Source organism: Microtus oregoni, unplaced genomic scaffold (genome assembly GCF_018167655.1).
Source record: "Microtus oregoni isolate MIOR12 unplaced genomic scaffold, Mior012 000036F_ref0000092, whole genome shotgun sequence".
Classification (NCBI taxonomy): Eukaryota; Metazoa; Chordata; class Mammalia; order Rodentia; family Cricetidae; genus Microtus; species Microtus oregoni.
In genome coordinates, this window is record NW_024543095.1 from 1339408 (window position 1) to 1362454 (window position 23047).

The window sequence follows — 23047 nt, forward strand, 5'->3', positions numbered from 1 at the left end:
TGACCTAGAAGGATATGTGACACTTTGCAATTTCTCAGCAATTTTTCTTTCTCTTCTCAGTGATTTTTTTTCCTTTTTGCAATCTTCTTCTTCTTCTTCTTCTTCTTCTTCTTCTTCTTCTTCTTCTTTCTCTTCCTCTTCCTCCTCTTCCTCTTCTCCTCCTCCTCCTCTTCTTTTTCTTCTCTCTCTCTCTCTCTGAAAGAGAGTATGTGTATGTGGGGTTCTCTTTGTAAACTGGCTGTCCTGGAACTCATTCTGTAGACCAAGCTGGCCTCAAACTCAGAGCTGCCTCTGCCCCATAAGCGCTGGGATTAAAAGCATGCACCACCACTACCTAACTCAGTAATTTTTCTTTTCTTTCTCCTCCCCAACCCCCCAAACAGGGTTTCTCTGTTTAGCTCTGGAACGCGCTCTGTAGACCAGGCTGGCCTCAAACTCACAGAGATCCACCTGTCTCTGCCTCCCGAGTACTGGGATTAAAGGCGTGCATCACATTGTCAGGCTCAATAATTTTTATTTATGACCAGTTTGACTGAGAAATCTGAATCCAGCTATTTCCCAGGATTCAGTGCTGGGAAGGGGGGCTGAGGGGAGAACGGTTCACATCAGTAGGTTCACATAAGTAGGACAGAGCCCATATCAGTGCTGGGAAGCGAGGCTGAGGGGGAGGATGGTTCACATCAGTATCCACAGACCGTTCTTATGGTCCTTCTGTCAGAGAGACTGGGCAGATTGGATGCGTGTGGCTGTACATCCAAGGAGTGTTTGAGCGGTCACGTTGCATCCTGTCTTCTTGCCTGCTTTCTTTCCTCAGAGTAGTCTGGGAAGGCGTGCCTCCCTGGGCTGCAGAGGGACCGCTGGTGTTGCCTGCTTACTCTGTCAGACTGCACTGAGAGTAAGAAGAATTGTGTATGCTATGTTAAGTTGACTTGTAACTGTTAGGATATTATAGCCATATAGTGTTTTTGTGTGTGCGTGTTTTCTTTTTCTTTATTTTTTGTAAACAAAGCAAAAGCCACTCAAGTTTTGCACAAGTTATTAACTGGGTTGTATTGTTAGAATATAAGAAACGTTATTAGGAGATTTTCCTGGCCTCTCCCTGTGGTACATATCTTTCATTGTGTCAGTAGCAGGACCCAGTGCTCCATCAAGGATAACAGCTTCCAGTACACTATCCCTCATGATGACTCCCTAAGCGGCTCATCATCCGCCTCCTCATGTGAACCCGTGAGTGACTTCCCAGCATCCTTCCGAAAATCTACCTACTGGATGAAGATGAGAAGAATCAAGCCTGCTGCCAGTTCACCAGTGGAAGGTATCCATTGCAGATTCTCGGTTCTAAGACAGGAACGTGTGCCGGATTGTTTCACTGCCACAGGATTGTCATTAGTGATTAGACGCCATTTTGTTTGAGACAGGCTTTTACTATGTGGCTCAGACTGGCTTCAAGTATGTAGCTCAAGCTAGCATCAAATTTATTATGATCCTCCTGCATCAGCCTCCAGAGTCTCGGACTTACACTACAACCATCTTGATTAGACAGATGTTGAGGAGCGGGCTGTCATGCACTGTTAACTTTGTGACGAGAGTGTGCTTCTACCTTACTAGCAACCTTCCTCTTTATGGGATTGAGACCCATTTCACCTTCTTTTGCTTAATCTATTTCCCTCTGCTTTCGAGGGTGAAGGGGCTGGGCAGTAGATTATCACGGTAGTGTATGCCAAGGGTGGCCGTCAGTGATTCATGGCCAGCTCTGTTTAGCTCTGCTTCTGTAGCCCTCGGTCGGTCATAGTCCGGAGAGGTGAGTTTTATAGTCCCTTAACCCTAAAGAAGAGGGGTTGGGTTCTGAGGGAAGACAATCTAAAAGGAAGAGGGAGCCTCTCACACCAGGCAGGGCCCCTAGGCTGTTCTGTGAGGGTGTGTTTGCTGGCAACACGTGCCTTTGGTGGCATTGTGATAAGTTTTTGAAGGCCAGCCCAAGTGTTCACTTACAGACTTTTGTTGTGCTGTGTGTCAGGCACAGGTGAGAAGGAAAAGGAAAAGGCCAAAGGAAAAAGGAAAATCAAGCAGGAGGAAGATGAAGACTATCGCGAGCTTCCTCAAAAGAAGCACAAGCTCTATGGTAGGGCCCTGTGCTGTCTGTCTGTCCTTCCCTGGGAGACTGAGCGACATCCTTTAAGGCCTGAGGGAGAAAACCTTTGGTCTGGAGGCTTGATTGGCTTTGGGGCCCCGAGAATTTGAGTGAGGGAATGGCTTTCACCTGCCTTGTACCCTTTCCCTCAGACCTGTCTTAGGAAGGCCAGTTTCAAGGAACCTAGTGTGCTGAAGAAAAGGGGAAGGGGTTTGTAAAGCTGACTGACTAGGCTTCAGATTTCTTAGTTTCTGTCTTATGTCAGGGAGGAAGCAACGGCCTAAAGCTCAACCTCACCCCAAACCCCAGGCTCGTCGGGTTCGGAAGGAACCTCCAGTTTATGCAGCAGGTATGCTTTCTCTTTGAATAGCTGTTGTTTCTGTGAGGAGTGGTGTGCCGGATGTGGCTCTCCCTCCCTCCCTTCCTCCCTCCCTCCCCCCCTCCCTTCCTCCCTCCCTCCCCCCCTCTCTACCTCCCTCCCTCCCTCCCTCTTCCCCCTGTCTGTGTGAAGAATTGAACCTAACACTTCATTCCTGCTAGGCAGGCACTCTCCCGAGCCTCACCTGCAGTCCGCTGAAGCCGCTGCTGGTTTGGCGGTCACTAGACTTTTAAGTTTTGACACTTTATACCCTTGCCCTGCCTCAGTCTATTTCCCTTGTACAACCCTGGGTTTCCCTGTAAGTGTACAAAAAGTATTAAAATTATGAAATTTAAATGACATAAAAATGTTTAGCATGGTCTCAGGCACATAGGAAAAAAAATCTTAGAAAACAATTTTGCGTGTCTCAGTATCTTTTTCTTAAGTCATGGTCTGGAAAGTGGTGTGCAGTTGTGCTATCACCAGGCTTCGGAGTGAGTCTCAGATAATTTTCCCCCCCGTGGGGAAATGGGTAGAAGCTTCTGGAACTCTACAGTGAATGGAAACAGGCTATGTGTGGAAGTTATATACCCCAAGAGTCTCTTCATTGCCATTTACCAGGACAAAACATTTTATGATACTCTTTCTCAGTTGTAGGCTTGAGCTTTTCATTTCTGGAGAATGCTACAGATTACAGTGTCCTATCCTTTTCATTGTAGGAAGTATGGAGGAAAAATGGTACTTAGAAATCATGGATAAAGGCAGTGTTTCCTGTCCTACCTGCCAGGCAGTGGGGAGGAAGACTATAGAAGGTTTAAAGAAACACATGGAAAACTGCAAACAGGTTAGCTATTTTGTGGCATTTTGTGACTGTTGGGATTTTTTTTTAATTAAACTGTAGACTTCTGGTACTGTGTGCAATCTTTTTTTTCTAATTTATTTATTTATTTATTTATTATGTATACAATATTCTGTCTGTATGCCTAAAGGCCAGAAGAGGGCGCCAGACCTCTTTACAGATGGTTGTGAGCCACCATGTGGTTGCTGGGAATTGAACTCAGGACCTTTGGAAGAGGAGGCAATGCTCTTAACCTCTGAGCCATCTCTCCAGCCCCCTGTGTGCAATCTTTTACAGCTAGCTAGGGGTAGCATTGTGCAGTAGAGAAAACAGACTTTGCATGTGCTGGCCTGGTTTGCATGTTTATGTAATTGCACTACTTGTTGCTCTTTTAAAGTACAGACCTTGGTTTTTTCTCATAAATGGAGACGGAATGACAACTGTTTGAGGTGTTTGTTGTTTTTACGCCACTGTGTCCAGATTCCTGACCCGAGCAGTTAAAGGGCGGATTTACTTGACTCGTGGTGGGAGAGGGTGTAAACCCACTGGTGGCCAGGAAGGTGTGGTGGCTGGAGTGACTCACCTGGCACCTTGAGTGAGAGCTTTTCACATGGCTGTTGAATCAGGACACAAAGCAGGAGTAAGCAGGCCCACTCCTAGCCACCCTCCTCCAGCCAGACCCCACAACCTCCCAAAACAGTGGCACCAGCTGGGGACCAGGTGCTCCACACATGAGCCTGTGGACGACATCAGATTCGAGCCATAACATGTGACGAGAAAGAAGTGACACGGGCTGGCCTGGCCCAGCTGGTGGCATTTAGTGACCTCTGTTTCTCCCCTGAGCTTCCGGCACTGAGCAGACTTTTCTTCTTTCAGGAAATGTTCACCTGCCATCATTGTGGGAAACAGCTCCATTCTCTGGCGGGGATGAAGTATCACGTCATGGCCAATCATAATAGCTTGGTAAGCGTTTCCTGTGTTCCTTGTGAGCCTTTGTGGTGGTCATACACACACAGGCATGCATGCACGCATACATATATGTACACACATACACAGGTACATATATACATACATGTGATCGCATGCATACATACATAAATATTTTTAAGTTTTTCAAAATTAAGTTTTAAAATACAAAATATGTGGGGAAAGAGGAATCTTCACCCACCGCTGGTGGGAATGAATACAAACGGATGGAGCCACCGTGTAGGTGAGGATGGAGGTTCCCTCAGAAAGCCAAGAATAGAACTACCGTAAGACCCAGTTACAGCATTTCTGTGCATGTACCTAAAAGACTGTAAGATACAGTACCACAGATACTTGCATACCCGTGTCTACTGCGTATAGTTCGCCAACACCAGAAATTGATGTGAAAGCTCTGCCTCCCTTCCTCTCTGCTTCCTTCCTCAGGGAGCACCACCCTCTAGTCCAGTCTTTTTTTTTTTTTAATATTTATTTATTTATTATGTATACAATATTCTTTCTGTGTGTATGCCTGCAGGCCAGAAGAGGGCAGCAGACCTCATTACAGATGGTTGTGAGCCACCATGTGGTTGCTGGGAATTGAACTCAGGACCTTTGGAAGAGCAGGCAATGCTCTTAACTGCTGAGCCATCTCTCCAGCCCCCTCTAGTCCAGTCTTGCTTGCCCCTCACAAACCCAGGCTGGCCGCCGATTTGTAGCAGTCCTTCTGCCTCAGTTTCCTTATAGACACAGGGCTGGTTTGGTTGGTGTTTATTTTGTTTTGAGACAGACTCTAATGTATACCTGACTGGCCTCAAACTCCTTGTGTAGCTGAGGCTGACCTTGAACTCCTAATCCTACTGTCTCTACCTCTCCAGCGCTGGTATTTCACCTCTCTGCGTGTGGGGGTTTCAGGTGTTCAGTTAGCATGTGAGAATGTCCATTCCATCGACCATCAGGGAAATGAACATTAAAACTGTGGCGAGAAGCAAAGCAAATGTTCAAAGGTTTCCCAGTCACAGGCCTATGCAGTTGCAGCTCTTAGGAAGCTGAGGTGGGAGGATTGCTAGTACAGGCATCTGGCTGGGCCACATAGTGAAACCTTGTCTCAACCAAGGCAAAATTTTTTTACTCAGAATGTTAGGAATGGGGGACAACAGGCTGGGACACGTAAAGAGGTTGTGGGCAGTTATCCATTGAAGGAAATGCACCCACAAGCAACAGCTCCACTTCTAGACTGGAAATCCACAGACAACATGAGGATGTGGGGACATTAGCAGCAGTGTTGTGTCAGCTCGATGAAAGTGGCAAAGGCTCATCTCTAGCAAGTTAGAGGGCTAGCGCATATAAGAGACAGAAACTACTAAACAGGAAGACCTCCAGGGGGTCTCCAAGATGCCCTAAAGATTTAGAAACATCCTATGCTGAGGAGGCTGGAGAGATGGCTCATTAGTTAAGAGCGCATAGTGTTCTTGAGAGGACCTAAGTTCTGTTACCAGCACCCACATCGGGCAGCGCACAACTGCCTATACTCTGGTTCTTGGGGGTCTGACACCTCTGACATCCCCAGGTACTGGTACTCACATTCACAGACCCCCACACAGATACGTATACATGATCAAAAATAAAATAAATCACTGGGTGTGGTACGCGCACTTTTAATCCTGCACTCAGAAGTCAGAGGCAGGCAGATCTGTGTGAGTTGGAGGCCAGCCTAGTCTACAAAGCAAGTTCCAGGACAGCCAGGGCTGTTACACAGAGAAATCCTGTCTCAAAAACTCATAAATAGGGGCTGGAGAGATGGCTCAGTGGTTAAGAGCGTTGCCTGCTCTTCCAAGGGTCCTGAGTTCAATTCCCAGCAACCACATGGTGGCTCACAACCATCTGGAATGAGGTCTGGTGCCCTCTTCTGGCCTGTAGACATACACACAGACAGAACATTGTATACATAATAAATAAATAAATATTTAAAAAAAACTCATAAATAAATAAACAAAAAGTGAACAAATATGTAAAATAAATCTTTAAAAGAGAAAGGAAAAGAATTATCCTGAGCCTGGTTTGTCCATGTCTGTGATGTCAAGTGAGAGACCAGGACTCTCCTCGGGAGGCTGACAGAGGCTCTGTGGAGCCTGGGGAAGATGCAGTGTCTGGGGAAGGTGGGGAAGATGGGAGACCTAAGGCCAGGCTGCAGCTGTGGCAGCTGGGAAGTCCTCCTGGGTGCAGCAGCCCAGGACACAGCAAGAGAAGCTGGCCTCTCCTGTGGTAGGAGTTCTCAGGGGTGGGTAGAGGAGCACACCCCCGCCCTAGTCTTCTCTGCTGTAGAGAAGTGACCTATAGGTTCTCAGCTGGACGGCACGGTGGTTTGACGACCTCCAGCACAGCTACTGGTGCTGCATTCAGAGCACTGGCTGCAGCAGCAGAGTCTATACAGGCTCTGCCTAAAGAAGTGTGTCCACACATGGGGCTCCCTCAGGCTGTTTGGGAGCCAGGATCACACAAGCCTTGTAGCCAGGGCAGCAGTCCATCCTGAAGTATTTCTCCACTTCAGGCTGCTGATCCTTGCTATAGCTCTTGCAGGAGATGCAGGGACAAGGAGCCCAGTAAATCACTAGCTCGGCTGGCCTTCTATTCTGGTGTTTTGTGTATTTTACTTAATGAGTATAGACAGCTGAGTGAAGCTGGATCTGGCTCTTATACCTCATAGAAGAGTGGATAAGAGTCTTCATTACTGAAATTACCTAAGATGAAATCTTTGTGCTGGACCATAGGTATTTGTGTGTTTAGGTTACTTCTCTACTGGGAGTTAGCGATGAGAACTTGTGTATTCGTTGTATTTACTTCGGGCCGTCCAGAAGATGGACAGAGCTGGAACTTGGGACTTCATGGTATCAGTATTGTTCATAGTTCAACTGTTGATTTTTCTGTCTCTTTTGAGGGGATGGGGTGGGGGATTGCTGTTTTGTTTTCTGTTCCATAAATCATGTTTATTACTCTTTTTTTTTTCCCAGCCAATTTTGAAGGCAGGAGATGAGGTAGATGAGCCCAGCGAGAGGGAGCGGCTGCGAATGGTTCTCAAGAGAATGGGGAAGCTCAGGTGCATGCGGGAGGTAAGAGCCCTGCGCAGCAGATCCTTCTCCTGGAGTCTTGAGTCTGTCTTTCTGTTGTTCTTTCCCATTTGTTCCCCTCTTCCCTTGCCATCTGATGGCATCAGGTGGTACCTACTTTTCCAGGTCTCTTGCAATCATTGTTAGTTCTTTAGTTTTTCTCCTCTCCACAAATATATTCCCTCTCATCCTTGCTTGAAGAGACCACCACTGCTGCTTCTCCTCTTCTTCTTCTTCTTCTTCTTCTTCTTCTTCTTCTTCTTCCTCTTCCTCTTCCTCTTCCTCTTGCTCTTCCTCTTCCTCCTCCTCCTGCTCCTCCTTCTTCATCTTCTTCCTCCTCTTCATTCTTCTTCTTCCTTTTTCTTCCTTCTCCTCCTCTTCTCCTTCTTTTATTTTTATTTTATTTTATATGCATATGTGTTTTACCTGCATGTATGTCCATATGAGGTTATCTATCGGATCTTGGAGTTACATATAGTTGTAAGCTGCACATGGGTTCTGGGAATTGAACCTGGAACCTCTGGATGAGCAGTCAGTGGCCTTAACCACTTAGCTATCTCTCCAGCCCACAAAGGGGCTTCTTTACTAATCTTCCTTTAGCATGATGAAGATGATTCATCTCATGAGCTCATACTATAATGAACTGGATGTTGCTGGCTAGTTGATACTAGGGTGGGTTTGGGTCACAGTCCAAAGAAGGAAGTTTTGATGCAGAGTAGGTATGTGCTTCTACTTTCTCAATGATCACTCAACTGATTGACCATATGGCCATAGACAGGACTGCCTAGAAGGAGGGTGGTGCCGATGGGAAATGTAGGTGAGCATCTTGCGATCTCACTGTGGTTTGTGGTGCATGGCAATGCCTGAGAAATTTAGGGATTATGTGAAGCGTGTATGATTCTGACATAGGCTTTTTTCCTATGCTCAGAGTTGCTCCAGTACCTTTACCAGCATTATGGGATATCTGTACCATGTTAGAAAATGTGGCAAAGAGGCAGCAGAGCTGGAGAAGTTGACCCTGAAATGTCAGCACTGTGGAAAACCATACAGGTCAAAGGCTGGACTTGCATATCACATGAGGTCAGAGCACGGGCCTGTAAGTATTGATTCTTCTCTAGACACTGATGGTGTATGCTGTACCTAGCACTCCCTCTTGCATCTTCTGTGAATCCTTGCTTCCTTGTTTGTGTCCTATTTACTCTTTGAAGTCTTTTGTTGTCTCTTCTATGGAGAGAATGGGGGTGGGGGAATATGATGTACATATGTCTTAGTTACCAAGGCAACTTACAAGAAAGTGTTTAATCAGGCTCATGGTTTCAGAGGGTTAAGAGTTCATTGTGGTAGGACAGCTGAGAGCTCACATCTTAATCTACAAGTAGAAGGCAGAGGGAGAACGAACTAATTGGGAATGGCAAGATCTTTTGAAATTTCAAAGCCCGCCCCCAGTGACACACCTCCTCTAACAAGGCCATACTTTCTAATCCTTCCCAGACAGTTCCATCTACTGGGGACCAAGTTTTCAAACATCGGAGCTCATGGGGGCCATTCTCACTCAGACCACAACATATGTTTGTGTGTGCGTGTATCTAGGCACATATGTATTTGCAGGTGCACATGCATGTATATTCACTTGTATGAAGGTCTGAAGTTGATCTTATCTTCCTTGATCACTTACTTATTTCTCGAGATAGGTTCTCTTGCTGAATGAACCCGGAACTCAGCAGTTCTGGACAGTTTAGCTAGCCAACGTCAGCTTGTCTCTACCTCCTAAATGCTGGGGTTATCAGTGGGGTGCTGTGCCTACCTAGCTTTTCTGTGGGTGTCAGGGGTACAAACTCCAATCCCCATGCTTGCATGATAAGTACTTTTTCCTTTGACCATCTCTCTATACCTTAATATACTAATTTTTATAGATCTATTTTATATGCATAAATATTTTCTCTGAGTGTGCATATGTGCACCGTGTAAGTACCTGGTGCCCATGGAAGTCAGAAAGGGTGTCCAATCCCCTGGAACTGGAGTTACAGATGGTTATGAGCTATGGTGTGGGTGCTGGGAATCAAAGTCAGGTCCTCTGCAAGAGCAGCAAATGCTTTTAACTGCTGGGCCATCTCTCCAATCCCCATTACTGTATTTTTAAAACTAAAACATTCCCTCTTATTTAGATTTTTTTGTGGGGCTTTGTCTTTGTTCTTCATTTTCTTTCTTTTCGTCTTGACTGTTTCTATATTCCATTTCCACTCTTGTCTGCGTGCCCGTGTATGTGTGCACACATTTGTATAGGTACAGGTACATGTGGGTGTGCATGGATGTGAAGGCCAGAGGACAATTCGGTGTCATTCCTCGGTAGCCGTCCACCTTTTTTTATTGAGACAGGTTTTTTTATTGCTAGGCTGGATAGCCAGCTTGAGCCGTAGAGTTCCTCCTGTCTCCGCTACTTGAGTGGCGTGGTTAAGAATGTGCCACCGCACGTATCTTTTTAATGTGGGTTTGGGGGAGCAACCTTTCTGACTGAGCTATCTCCTCCTGCTGCCTTCCCCTTTGTGTGAGGTGGGGAAAAATGAGTATGGATGTGTTTGTATGTGTGTACACATGCATGTGTAGGTGTGCATGCACATGTGTGGACATGCGTGTTGGTGGATGTGTTTGTGTGTATGTACACATGCATGTGTAGGTGTGCATGTGTGGACATGCGTGTTGATGGATGTGTTTGTGTGTGTGTACACATGCATGTGTAGGTGTGCATGCGCATGTGTGGACATGCGTGTTGAAGTCAGATGTCTGCATTGAGTGTCTTCCTCAGTTTCACTCTACCTTATTTTTAAAGATGGAGTCTCTCAATGACTCTGGTGCATCTCTTTGTTAGCTAGACTGGCTGGCAGGGAACTCTGAGGATCTGCCTGTCTTTGCCCCCATGTGCTAGTGTCACGGCTTCTGTCCTGCTAAGAAGTGCATCGTGTTTCATCCCTGGCTTGACGGAAGCCACTTTGTTTCATGTGTTTTCACTCTTGCAGGTCTTCTTCCCGGAATCAGCACAGCCAGAGTGTTTGAAGGAGATGAGTCTGGAGGCAAAGGGTGGAGGTCGAGTTCAGCGGCGTTCTGCCAAGATAGCTGTGTACCATCTGCAGGAGCTGGCCTCTGCTGAACTGACCAAGGAATGGCCGAAGAGGAAGGTGCTCCAGGACCTGGTACCCGATGATCGGAAGGTAGGGTCACGTGTCATTGACACTATTGTATCGATGTTTCCAAGTATGGATTTGTGTGGGGTTCTCTCAAGCCTAGGTTGAAGGCTATGTGGTTTTTATAGGAATGCTACCCAGGCAATGTTGAACCTCCTTGATGCATCGAGTCAGAAGGTATATGGTACTGATGTGATCAGCAGAAAGTTTCTGTAGTGCTAACTGATCAGTTGGCAAGGGAGTGTCTTCCAGCTAACTCAGTGATAAAATTACACTGGTCCCTTAATTAGAGCATCGTTGGGATAGAGACCAAGCCTGTGCAAATATTCTGTCTCATACTCGGTCAGCATTCACTGATGAACCTTTCCTGCAGCAAGTGTTACTATGGGGTTCCATAAACTCATTTATTTCATAACTTTTGTAGTTGTTCATTGAAAGTGTGCTGTGAGAAAAATTTATTACTAGCAACGAAGCCTTTCCTCATAAGTCATGAGGAATTAGTTGTAGAAAATCTCACAAATGATGATATTCTATGGACACTCAAACATCTTATGGGTGCTCAAGCACCTTATACCAAATGGTATGGACTTTGCCTAGCATCTGTGTGTACCTCCTGTGTGATACAAAGGAAATGCTTTACAAGTAGTTATTAAACCATGTGTGGCGGTACATGAGCACTAGGGAGATTGAGGGGAAAAGAATGCATGTAAAAGGACAGCCTTGACTACATAGTGAGACCCTGTTCCAGAAAAACAAAAACAAAATAGCTGTGTTACTGAATTATTTAAGGAATAGTGATAAGAATAGTAACTGAAAATTACATTACACACAAGGTCTTTATATGTACTTTAAAATGTATTTTATTTATGGGGAGGAATGCATATGGGTGTCAGAGGACAACTTGAAGGAGGAGTCTGTTCTTTCCTCCCATCACGTGAATTTCATGGATTAAACTCAGGTCGTTAGGCTTGGTGGCAAGTACTTAGCCTTCCCACTAGCCCATACTCAATACTCATGAGATGCAGTTGCTTGAATTGGCAAATGGAGACTCTTTAGCTCTGCATAGAGACTCTTTTAGATACTTATTTTATTCTATAGGTTATAATTCACTACTAGTAGTATTTAGCTTTCTGCTCCAGTTGACCCAGTTTGGAGTGTTAATGGTATGTCAAATAGACTCCTGAGTCTATGTATCTAAACATGTCTTTGCTTTAAAAAAAAACATATTTATTGCTGGATGTGATGGTGCACACCTTTAATCCCAGTGTTCTGGAGGCAGAGGCAGGTGGATCTCTGAGTTTGAGACCAGCCTGGTCTACACAGTGAGTTCCAGGACAGCCAGGGCTACACAGAGAAACACAGAAAAACAAACAAAAAAAAAACAACAAAGCAAAAACTTACTTATTTTGCATGTATGAGTGTTTGTCTACGTGTATGTACATGCATCGTGTGCATGCCTGTGCCTGCAGAGGCCAGCAGACATCAGATCCCCTAGAATTTGAGTTGCAGATGGTTGCTGGGAACTGAACCCCATTCCTCTAGAAGAGCAGCCAGTGCTCTTAACTTCTGAGCCAGCTCTCCAACTCATACTTTGAAAAAAACAAACAAACAAAAAAAACCATAAGATACTAAAAAAATTAGCTTGTATTTTGCCTGCCCCACTCCCGAAATTAGCCATTTTTATAAGATATGCTGGTTCCTATTAAGAGAATATATTTAGAATATGTAGTGGAAGATCTGAGTACTAAGTGTGTTCATACCTACTTGGCTTTCATTGCTTCTGGGTCCTACCAGTGTGGAACTATTGTATATATGTGGGTATTCATGTCCCACATAAAGCCCATATTTAATCACGCGTGCGCGCGCACACACACACACACACACACACACACACTATTAGTTACTTTTCTATTGCTTGATATAACACCATGATTAAGGTAATTTAGAGAAGAAGGAGTTTCTTTTGGACTTACAGTTCCAGAGGGATAAGAGCTCATCACTGTCATGGCATGATGGGTCAGGGAGGCATGGCATCAGGATCAGCTGGGAACTTACATCTCCAACCGTAAGCAGCAAATAAAGAGAGTGCCCTGGAAATGACACATGACTTTTGAAACCTTAAAGCCCAGCCCCAGTGACTTACCCCTTCCAATGAGACCATGCCTCCTAAACCTACCCAGTGTAATCACCTAGAACTGAATGTTCAAATGCCTGTGGCTATGGAGGTCATCTCAAACTACTACTGCTATTCTACACACACAGGCTTGTGTGATTATAAGACATGATGCTTAAATTCCAGTCCAGTGTGACCAGTTCCAGCCTTCCTTCCTATGCATCCCTCCTTGTATAGCAGTGAAAACCTGGTTAGTGCTGCTCAGACCGCATGAGCATCAGGTTGTTTCGGAGTCGTGTGTCCATGCCCCTCAAGTGGCAGATGTCCTAACCGAAGTTAGAGATGTCCTAACTGGACTGCCTGGGTCCTCTGGAAGAGCAGTCAGTGCTGTTAACCAATGAGCCATCCCTCGAGCCCTGCATTTTCCTTTTCATTTTGTCCTTTTCGCTCCTACTTCAAAAGATGACCAACTCGCTACTTTCTGTTCGTCCTTTCTGCGTCTTTACCAGATGCAGGGCCAGGTACTTGTACATTTTATTACACTCCCATCTTCCTGGATTCTTGTTTATTCCCTGGTTTAGTTTACTTAAAAATATATCCTGGAGTGTCTGGAGGTGGTGGCGCACGCCTTTAATCCTAGCACTCAGGAGGCAGAGGTAGGTGGATCTCTGAATTTGATGCCAGCCTGGTCTACAGGGAGATTTCAGGACAGCCAGGACTACACGAAGAAAACCTTCCTCAAGAAGAAGAAGAAGAAAAAGAGTATATCCTGGAAATCACTCCAGTGTCTAACTTAAGTCAATAGGATGGTTTAGTTTATAAAAGTAGTACTTTCTTGACGGTCACCCTCTAACAGAGGGACCTCACAGTGGCAAATGGAATTAGTTGCTAAGGAGATGTTATGCTTCTGAATGACACCAGCCCTGTACTCTGGTTGAGGGTCCTCATGGGCTTGTTTATTTCTCTGGTATATCTCATCCCCTCACTTTTCTCTTCTAAAAATACATATGAGGGCTGGAGAGATGGCTCAGAGGTTAAGAGCATTGCCTGCTCTTCCAAAGGTCCTGAGTTCAATTCTCAGCGACCACATGGTGGCTTACAACCATCTGTCATGGAGTCTGGTATCCTCTTCTGGCCTGAAGGCATACACACAGACAGAATATTGTATACATAATAAATAAATAAATATTAAAAAAATACATATGAAATGTTACCCTGGAAGACTTGCTGTCTAGGGGTGTGGGAGGACCTAAGACTAAACGAGTTTGTCAGCAGACAGGCTTTACAGATTACTTTGTTGTGTACGCACATGATCATGTGGGCTTTTGAAATGCCTCATTTATAGAAGTAGATGTGAGGAGCTAGAGAAACTTAACTGTAGTTAAGAGCACTTGCTGCTCTTTTTTTAAAATATATTTTTTAGGGCTGGAGAGATGGGTCAGAGGTTAAGAGCATTGCCTGCTCTTCCAAAGGTACTGAGTTCAATTCCCAGCAACCACATGGTGGCTCACAACCATCTGTAATGAGGTCTGGTGCCCTCTTCTGGCCTGCAGGCGCACACAGACAGAATATTGTATACATAATAAATAAATAAATATTAAAAAATATATATATATTTTTTTTTATTGATATTTATTGAGCTCTACATTTTTCTCTGCTCCCTTCCCTGACTCTCCTCTCTCCCCTTTAATCCTCCCCCAAGGTCCCTATGCTCCCAATTTACTCAGGAGATCTTGTCTTTTTCTACTTTCTACTTCCCATGTAGATTAGATCTATGTAAGTCTCTGTTAAGTCATCATTGTTGTCTAGATTCTCTGGGATTATGGTTTGTAGGCTGGTTTTCTTTGCTTTATGTTTAAAAACCACCTATGAGTGAATACATGTGATAATTGTCTTTCTGTGTCTGGGTTACCTCACTCAAAATAATGTTTTCTAGCTCCATCCATTTTCCTGCAAAATTCAAGCTGTTGTTATTTTTTTCTGCTGTGTAGAACTCCATTGTGTAAATATACCACATTTTCCTTATCCATTCTTCGATCGAGGGGCATTTAGGTTGTTTCCAGGTTCTGCCTATGACAAACAAAGCTGCTATGAACATAGTTAAGCACATGTCCTTGTGGCACGATGAGCATCCTTTGTATATATACCCAAAAGTGGTATTACTGGGTCTTGAGGAAGGTTGTTTCCTAATTTTCTGAGAAATTGCCACACTGACATCCAAAGGGGTTGTACCAGCTTGCATTCCCACCAGCAATGCAGAAGTGTTCCCTTTACTCCACAACCTCTCCAGCATAAGTTGTCATCAGTGTTTTTGATCTTGGCCATTCTTATAGGTTTAAGATGGAATCTCAGAGTTGTTTTGATTTGCATTTCTCTGATGACTGAGGATGTTAAACATTTCCTTAAGTGTCTTTCAGCCATTTTAGATTCCTCTGTTGAGAGTTCTCTGTTTAGGTCTGTACTCCATTTTTTTTTTGTTTTTGTTTTTGTGTTGTTTTGTTTTGTTTTTTCGAGACAGGGTTTCTCTGTAGCTTTGGAGCCTGTCCTGGAATAGCTCTTGTAGACCAGACTGGCCTCGAACTCACAGAGATCCGCCTGCCTCTGCCTCCCAAGTACTGGGATTAAAGGCGTGTGCCATCACTGCCCGGCTTGTATCCCATTTTTTTTATTGGATTATGTGATCTTTTGGTGTCCAATTTCTTGAGTTCTTTGTATATTTTGGAGATCAGACCTCTGTCTGATGTGGGGTTAGTGAAGATCTTTTCCCATTCTGTAGGCTGTCATTTTGTCTTGTTAACCATGTCCTTTGCTTTACAGAAGCTTTTCAGTTTCAGGAGGTCCCATTTATTAATTGTTTCTCTCAGTGTCTGTGCTGCTGGAGTTCTGTTTAGGAAGTGGTTCCCTGTGCTAATGCGTTCAAGTGTACTTCCCACTTTCTCTTCTGTAAGGTTCAGTGTGGCTGGCTTTATGTTGAGGTCTTTGATCCATTTGGACTTGAGTTTTGTGCATGGTGATAGATGTGGGTCTATTTTCATTCTTCTACATGTTGATATCCAGTTATGCCAGCACCACTTGTTAAATATGCTTTCTTTTTTCCTATTCGATATTTTTTTGCTTCTTTATCAAAGATCAGGTGTTCGAAGATGTGTGGATTGATATCTGGGTCTTCTATTCAGTTCCATTGGTCCTCCTGTCTGTTCTTATGCCAATCCCAGGCTGTTTTCACTACTGTAGCTCTGTAGTAGAGTTTGAAGTCAGGGATTGTGATGCCCCCAGAAGTTCTTTTATTGTACAGAATGATTTTGGCTATCCTGGGTTTTTTGCTTTTCCATATGAAGTTGAGTACCGTTCTTTCGGTCTTTGAAGAATTTTGTTGGGGGCTGGAGAGACGGCTTAGTGGTTAAGAGCATTGCCTGCTCTTCCAAAGGTCCTGAGTTCAATTCCCAGCAACCACATGGTGGCTCACAACCATCTGTAAAGAGGTCTGGCGCCCTCTTTTGGCCTTCAGGCATACAGACAGAATATTGTATACATAATAAATAAATAAATAAATAAATAAATAAATAAATAAATATTTTTTACAAAAAGAATTTTGTTGGGATTTTGATGGGCATTGCGCACTTGCTGCTCTTGTAGAAGATCCCAGTTTTGTTCCTGGCGCCCACATTTGGCAGCTCACAGTGCCTGTAATTGCAGCTCCAGGGGATCCAGAGCCATTCTCTGGTCCTTGCAGGTACTTCACTCATGTTCTCATACCCATACATAGGCATCTGTGATGGAAATAAAATGGCTACGCATTTCTTAAAATTGGTGTGAAGCTTTGGGGGTATCTCGGTTGCAAGTTGCATTCTTGCAATCCAGTGTTTCTTGTCTTGTAGTTAAAATACACTCGCCCTGGGTTGCCTACATTCAGCCAGGAAGTGCTGCACAAGTGGAAGACGGATATCAAGAAGTACCATCGCATCCAGTGTCCTAACCAGGTGACTCCTCCTCTTTCACTGTATCAATAATAATATCAATTCTGGAGAGCCTGCTGCTTTAGTTCCTGATTATTTCATGATAAAGTACTTGAGCTGTGTGGAGGCATGCGACCATGATTTAGTTTGTTCAGAACCGGTACCTCCATCATTCTGATGATCATCAGGATTGCCCTGCTGCTACATGCAGCGTCATCTGAGGTCACTCATGGGCAGTGAACTGCAATCTCCCATCAGCTGCGTTCCGCTGAGCATGGGTGCTCCATCTGGCCTCTCTGTCTGCAGAAGAGCAGGATTGCCCTTGGGGGACATAAGTGACCATCTCCAGACACAGAAGTAGACGATGCAGCCTTTCTGAGGTCCCACTGCACAGTTTGTACAGTGTCGTTTCATAGCTCCTGTTGGTCGATTGCATCACAGGGGTATTCATGCCTTTTCTGTTTGTGGCACTGTGACCTGCAGCTTGCAGAAGGAAGAGTCATTCGGGCTCACAGTTCTAGAGGGATAGAATTTGTGTGGTGGGTAGGATAGCCACAAGGGGCAGGTGTGGTAGCAGGAACAGAAAGCTGAAAGTTCATGCTCTCAAAAGCAAGCTTGAAGCAGAGAACAAACAGAAAATTGATTGGGACTATAAATGCTTAAGTCCCACCCCCAGTGATGTACTTCCTCCAGTAAGACTACACTTCCAGGAACAACTTCCCAAACAGCGCCACCAAGTGGGGCATATGGGAGCTGTGGGGGTTTGAATGAGAATGCCCCCACAGGCTCGATTTTTTTTTAATGCTTACTTCCTACTTGGCAGAACTATTTGGGAAGGACTAGGAGATGTGGCCTTTTTGGAAGAGTGTGTCACTGGGGACAGGCAGGCTTTGAGGTTTCGAAAGTCCAGGCCGTTCCCAGCTAACTCTGGTTCTACTTCCAATTTATGGGTAACGTAAGCTCTCAGCTACTGCTCCAGCACCATGCTTGCCTCTCTATTGCGTCCTTCCCACCATGATGGTTATGGCCCACCCTCTGAAACTGTAAGCAAGTCCCTAATTAAATGCTTTCTTTTATAAGTTGCCTTAGTCAATGGTGTCTCTTCACAGGAACTGAGTAACTCAGACAGAAGTCTGTGGGGGAATATTTCTTAATTCAGACCAGAGAAAGTGGGAATGGACTCCGCTTCTCAATGGTAGAGCGGCAGAGACTTGTTGCTATCTTTAAAACTGGTACCAGAGCTGATAGTGTAGTCCTTTTGGAAGGAATAAATACAAATGTAGTTGATATAGTTATACCAAATAAAACATAACTCTGAAACTTTGGGTGTTCTGTTACATATCAGGGAAAGGGAAAGGGACAGCTCGGCCTTGCCGTTTGCCTTCTTTATTGTCTTCTCTGTTGGGTTTCCTCCTCGCCTCTGTCCTTTCGTGTGTGGCACTGGCTTGGCCCGTGTAAATGATTACATTGCTCAGAGAAGGTTCTTTGTGTGCAGGACTCACCTTGCTGCTTCTCTTTTTCAGGGTTGTGAGGCTGTCTACAGTAGTGTGTCTGGCCTTAAAGCTCACCTGGGCTCTTGTACACTGGTTTGTAACATTTTCAGTTTACTATCGTAATGTGCCCTCTCCAGTAGTCTGGCGTGGATGAGAACTCGGCTTAGGTGAACAACTGGTCATTCTGTTGATCACCATCTTCAGAGGCTGCCCTTTGACCTCAGTGTTGTGGGCATTCTTGGTCTCATACTGGGTGGTTTAGCAGGGTGCATCAGGATACAGAAAAGGTCATGCCTCGCTCATTTAGGGAATTTGAAGAAAGCTCTGTGAATTCAGAGTCACAACCAGAGACTGCTTCCTTCTCCTTGGTCCTTGCACTGGCCTCCCTTGCCTTAGTTTGCCATAATCTACCTGAAAATTTTTTTTTGGACTGGTGAAGATCCTTCAAACCCATCCAGACTCTACTGGCCCCATGGGATGTGAGACAGGACAGGGCTTCATGCTAATAACCACTCATCTCTCTGAACCATTTCCATGGTGACCCAGGTATCCTACCACCCATGAGCCATGGGAAATGCTGCCACTTTCCAGTCCCATTCAGAAGTATCTGCTCAGACAACATGAGCACCACGAAACGAGCAGCTTTAGGAGGGGAGAGAGAGGTCTCAGTGTGAGGAACCAAGGGAGGTGTAGGCATCTCAGTAGGTTTTTTGTAGCAGTGCTTAGGAGAGCATCATCTTGATGCTGGTTTCTGAGTCCTTAAACTAAGTACTATGGATGATATCCGTTTCATTCGGGATTTCCAAGGCACCGTTTGCCACCACGGTTCACCGTGCAAAGGATGGAACCTAGTGCCCCTAGTGAACTTGGGGAGTTTGATTATTGGTGGGGGGAATCAAGACAAGCTAAATGTGAAGCAAAAAAATAGCCAAGAAGGTAGAACCAGAAACTGCGTCTTGGAACATAGGGAAGGAGACTGTCAGGTTGTGTTGTGGTACAGTGGGTGTTGGCGCAGAGCGGCCCACAACAGGTGTGTAGTGGGGAGAGTGTCTCAGCTGTTTCTCAGAAACTCTACCACCATGTTGGACCATTCCCCATGATTTCTGGTTAAGTAGACTCCCCCATTCATTACCCACAGTCCCTGCACAAAGCCCAGGTATGTTTTCCTGAATTTACCTCTAATTCTCTTTCTGTCTTTGAAACAGGGCAACTTTGTGGCTGGAAAATACAAGTGTCTTCTGTGTCAGAAAGAATTTGTGTCAGAGAGTGGTGTCAAGTATCACATCAACTCTGTCCATGCCGAGGTGCGGGCTCTGCTTTCCCTAGTGTCTTTGTAGCCTTGTGTGTCCCGTCTTCAAGCTGTAAGAAGTGGACCTTGTCCCTGGCTTCATGGACTAGGGTTGGCAAAGAAATTAAGGTTGAGAACTTGCCAGGATTCAAATGCCCTATGAAATTAGGAGTGAAAATGGGTTTTTCTGTGAAGATATTTCAGCTCACTATAGTTGGGCCTCTTTGATCCCCTATAATTAACTGTGATTAAATGAGACCAATTGGAAATCAGGTTGGGCTTACATGTTTGATCTTGTTTTACAGCCTTTTCTTCTGACAAAAATGCAGATGTTCTAATACTTTTCAATAATCTGTTTTTTTTTAATTCTGTGCACATGGTCATTTTGCCTTCATGTTACGTCATGTTTTGCCTTATGTTATGTTACCATATGGTGCCTGGTGCCTGGCCAGAAGAGGGCTACAGCTTCCCTGGAACTAGAATTACTAGGTTGTGATCCTTGTGGGTACTGGGTCCTCCACAAGAGCAGCCAGTGCTCCTAACCACTGAGCTATCTCCCCAGCCTGCCAACAACTAGTTTTTGATGCTTTATATATTATTGCATAACACAACTCTTGGCCCCATCAGACCCTGTCTGAAAAAAGAAATAAATAGCAGTGAGTCTTTGACATGCTCTGCTACCAAGTCTTTGTGTGTCTTTCTCACTGAAGGCATATCAGTTTGGACTTCCCTGTTTCAAGAGCTCATTAGACATGGGTGGCAGTGCCTGTTGCCTTCCATCATGTAGGTGGGAGGCTTCACTTACATTTGGGACTTTGCTGATCTGTCCTGTGGTAGCACTCCTCCGCCCTAGCCACTTCCAGTGAGTTGATAGTCCCATCTATGAGACTAAATTTGCTTACTTAGTTAGATTTAGGCTTTTGCATTTCCAGAAGAATATTTTATGATAAATTTCCTCTACCTCATAATTTTCTAAATGAGACTCAAAGAAATCAAGTGACTTACAGAAAGCAGAGGAAAAGAGAATTGCACTCGGGATCTGATGTTCCTGTCACTATAGTGTCATGAAGTGAGCATCCCTGTGATCCAGACCTTCCATCCCACGGTATTACACGGAATGAGGTGACAGGTGACATCATGCCAATAAATAAATACATTCTATGATCACAACCTTTTTCATTTACTGTGTAAAGTTGTGTGCCTGCATGTATGTATGTGTATCACCTTGAGCTGGTGCCTGCAGGTGTCAGATCCCCTGGAGACGTAGTTACAGCTGGCCATGGGATGCTGTTAAGCTGGGAACAGAACCTGGCTCCTCTGGAAGAGCAGAGCGCTCTTAACTGCTGAGCCATCTCTTCAGTCCAGGTTTTGGATTTTTGAGACAAGATCTTAATGCAGCCAGGCTGCCCTCAGACCTGCTGTGTGCCCAGAAATGATCCTAATGGCTAAGAGTCCAGACATGCACCACCCCACACTGTGTCTGGATCACATATTAAATTCACGGAATCCTGCATTACATGGTACTTGCTAATGAGAACTGATGCATATTGGATTTCTCTGGTTTAAAATGGAGCCCCAAGGTCCCACGTGCTCCCCTTATTCCTGTGCTATATACCTGACACTATCTTCTCTCCGTTCTTCCTGTCCCTTCATTTTATCCTCTTGGTGTTTCTAAGTGGTCCCCATTTCTGCTCTGACCCTTTTAGGATTGGTTCGTTGTAAACCCGACAACCACCAAAAGCTTTGAGAAGCTGATGAAGATAAAGCAGCGGCAGCAGGAGGAAGAGAAGCAGCGGCAGCAGCAAGGGAGCCGGCGGTCTCTGAGAAGGCAGCAGCAGCCGCGTACTGAGCCTGCAGAGAGCCAACCGGAGCCAAGGGCAGGGAAGGGGCAGGATGGGAATGAGGAACTGGTGGTGTCGACTTTATGTAAGGGAACCGAGCAGGAGCCAGTGCCAGCACAGTCCCAGAAAGCAGAGCCCGCCAAGACCACTCACAAACGAGGGAGGAAGTAGGCAGCCATTGAGCATGCGCCTAGGAGAGTGGATGTGATGCTGTTGTCACGGAGACACGTGCAGGGAAGGCCTGAGTCCTGGGGCTGAGTGAAGATGCTTTCAGCTGCTGCTGCTGGGCTGTGGCTCTCAGCTCCTCTGTGTACATTTCACGTCTTCCTGACTAGTTCACTTTCACCCCTCCCTGCCTTAGTAGGTTCGTATTCCCATTAGAGTCCTTTTGCTTTTTCCATTGTCCAAAGAGCTCCCCTGGGAAAGCATCTGCAGGCCCCGGGCCCTGCACAAGTTAAGAAACCTTTGGCTGGCTTTCTTTTTCTTTCCTGTCTGGGTTACGAATGTTCTTGGAATCTTTGTTGATCTAGTGTCTACTCCGTCATTTAGCGTAAAAAACAGTTCCAAACTAATCTTTTTTAAAACAAACAAACTGTGACAGGTTTTATCCTTCAGTGTGTGTGACATAAGAGGACTAGAAAGAACTGCCACTTGGGTTACAGTATGACCCTGAGCCCCAGGAAGCAGAACCTGGCAGACGATACTTGTCTATAATTTTCCTGTTGAGAGGAAGAAAATGATTTAGCACGAGAAAGCTAGATGCTCACTATGCTTGGAGCAGGGACTGACTGGACCCATAGGCATGAAAGCACAGCCTTGGGAGTCTGTGTCCCAAACACTAAGGTGAGAAGAAAGGAAAGGGCAGTGGTCGTAATGGCTGCCCTGCTTTCCTGGGTTCCCAGGGTCAGTGCCCTGGGAGCTTGCGTTGGGAAACTTAGTCCCGCTGTGTTGACTCTGACTCGGTGCCCTGGCCTCTGGAAATGCCACCGAGGTTGCAAAGCAAGGTGAGCTTTCTCTCTCCCTGCACTTACCTCACTTGTTAGGCCACACCTACTTAAGTCCTCACCCAGGGCATTAGCCCACCTCTATCCCCGACAGTTCTGAGACTATTGTTTTACTGTTTTGTATATGGAGTTCTATCTGCTTTATATTGTGAGATTTTTGACACCAGATGTAGATATTTCTCTGGAGCTGGAAAGAGTGGTCTCTCTCTGTACCTCATGCCTGTCTGGTGGTGTTCAGTGGGCTCTCTCCCCGTGAGGGTGGATATCTTTGGAACATGGGTTAGAGTAAGTAGCCTGTTGTCGTGTTTCTGGTTTCTCTTCCTCCTTCTGTGTAAATATTGTTCTTCTATATTCCTGCCTATTGTATGGCATCTGCCACTTACAGAGTTAACCTTGATCTGGACAAATACTACCTTTTCAAACTCGGAAAGGCTGTTTGCCACTCTGAGGTCTCTGTTCTCCGTGCTCCTCTATAGCTTTATTGTGTGCTTTGTGAAGACCACTTTTCAATAATGGGGCATTAAAACTTGAACTGGGCACTGCCAGAAGGGGTCGTTTAGAGTCAAGTCGAGGAAATGATGTATTTGTGCTGTTTTTATTCCTGCTCACACCCCTAAAGCTCCTGTAGTAGATGAGGGTTGTCGAGGAGGAGAAATGAGAAGCTGTGTGAAGTTCTAGTGACAAGGACTTGGATAATATTTGTCGATGGCAAATAAAATGACTCAGAAAGTTTGTGGTTCTGTTTGCTGCTGCTGCTCTGCTGCCAAACCCCTTGC

The 23047-nt window shown here is 45.2% G+C and overlaps 1 protein-coding gene across 4 annotated transcripts in view; it reads left to right on the forward strand.

Annotated features, from left to right (window-relative positions):
- The window catches only part of Znf512 (zinc finger protein 512), a 46395-nt gene extending 23356 nt beyond the window's left edge, over window positions 1–23039 (forward strand). For 2 of the 4 annotated variants that reach the window (XM_041631109.1, XM_041631112.1), the window contains 12 exons: window positions 1128–1315; window positions 2018–2122; window positions 2397–2480; window positions 3209–3333; window positions 4204–4290; window positions 7302–7400; window positions 8326–8493; window positions 10412–10603; window positions 16568–16669; window positions 18169–18231; window positions 19344–19442; window positions 21133–23039. In XM_041631109.1, coding sequence (XP_041487043.1) covers window positions 1128–1315; window positions 2018–2122; window positions 2397–2480; window positions 3209–3333; window positions 4204–4290; window positions 7302–7400; window positions 8326–8493; window positions 10412–10603; window positions 16568–16669; window positions 18169–18231; window positions 19344–19442; window positions 21133–21438 — 1618 coding nt within the window. In that variant the 3' untranslated portion in view covers window positions 21439–23039. The remainder of the gene's footprint in view (window positions 1–1127; window positions 1316–2017; window positions 2123–2396; window positions 2481–3208; window positions 3334–4203; window positions 4291–7301; window positions 7401–8325; window positions 8494–10411; window positions 10604–16567; window positions 16670–18168; window positions 18232–19343; window positions 19443–21132) is intronic. The other 2 variants (XM_041631110.1, XM_041631111.1) reach the window with 1 other exon arrangement.
- Window positions 23040–23047: the final 8 nt, after the last annotated feature.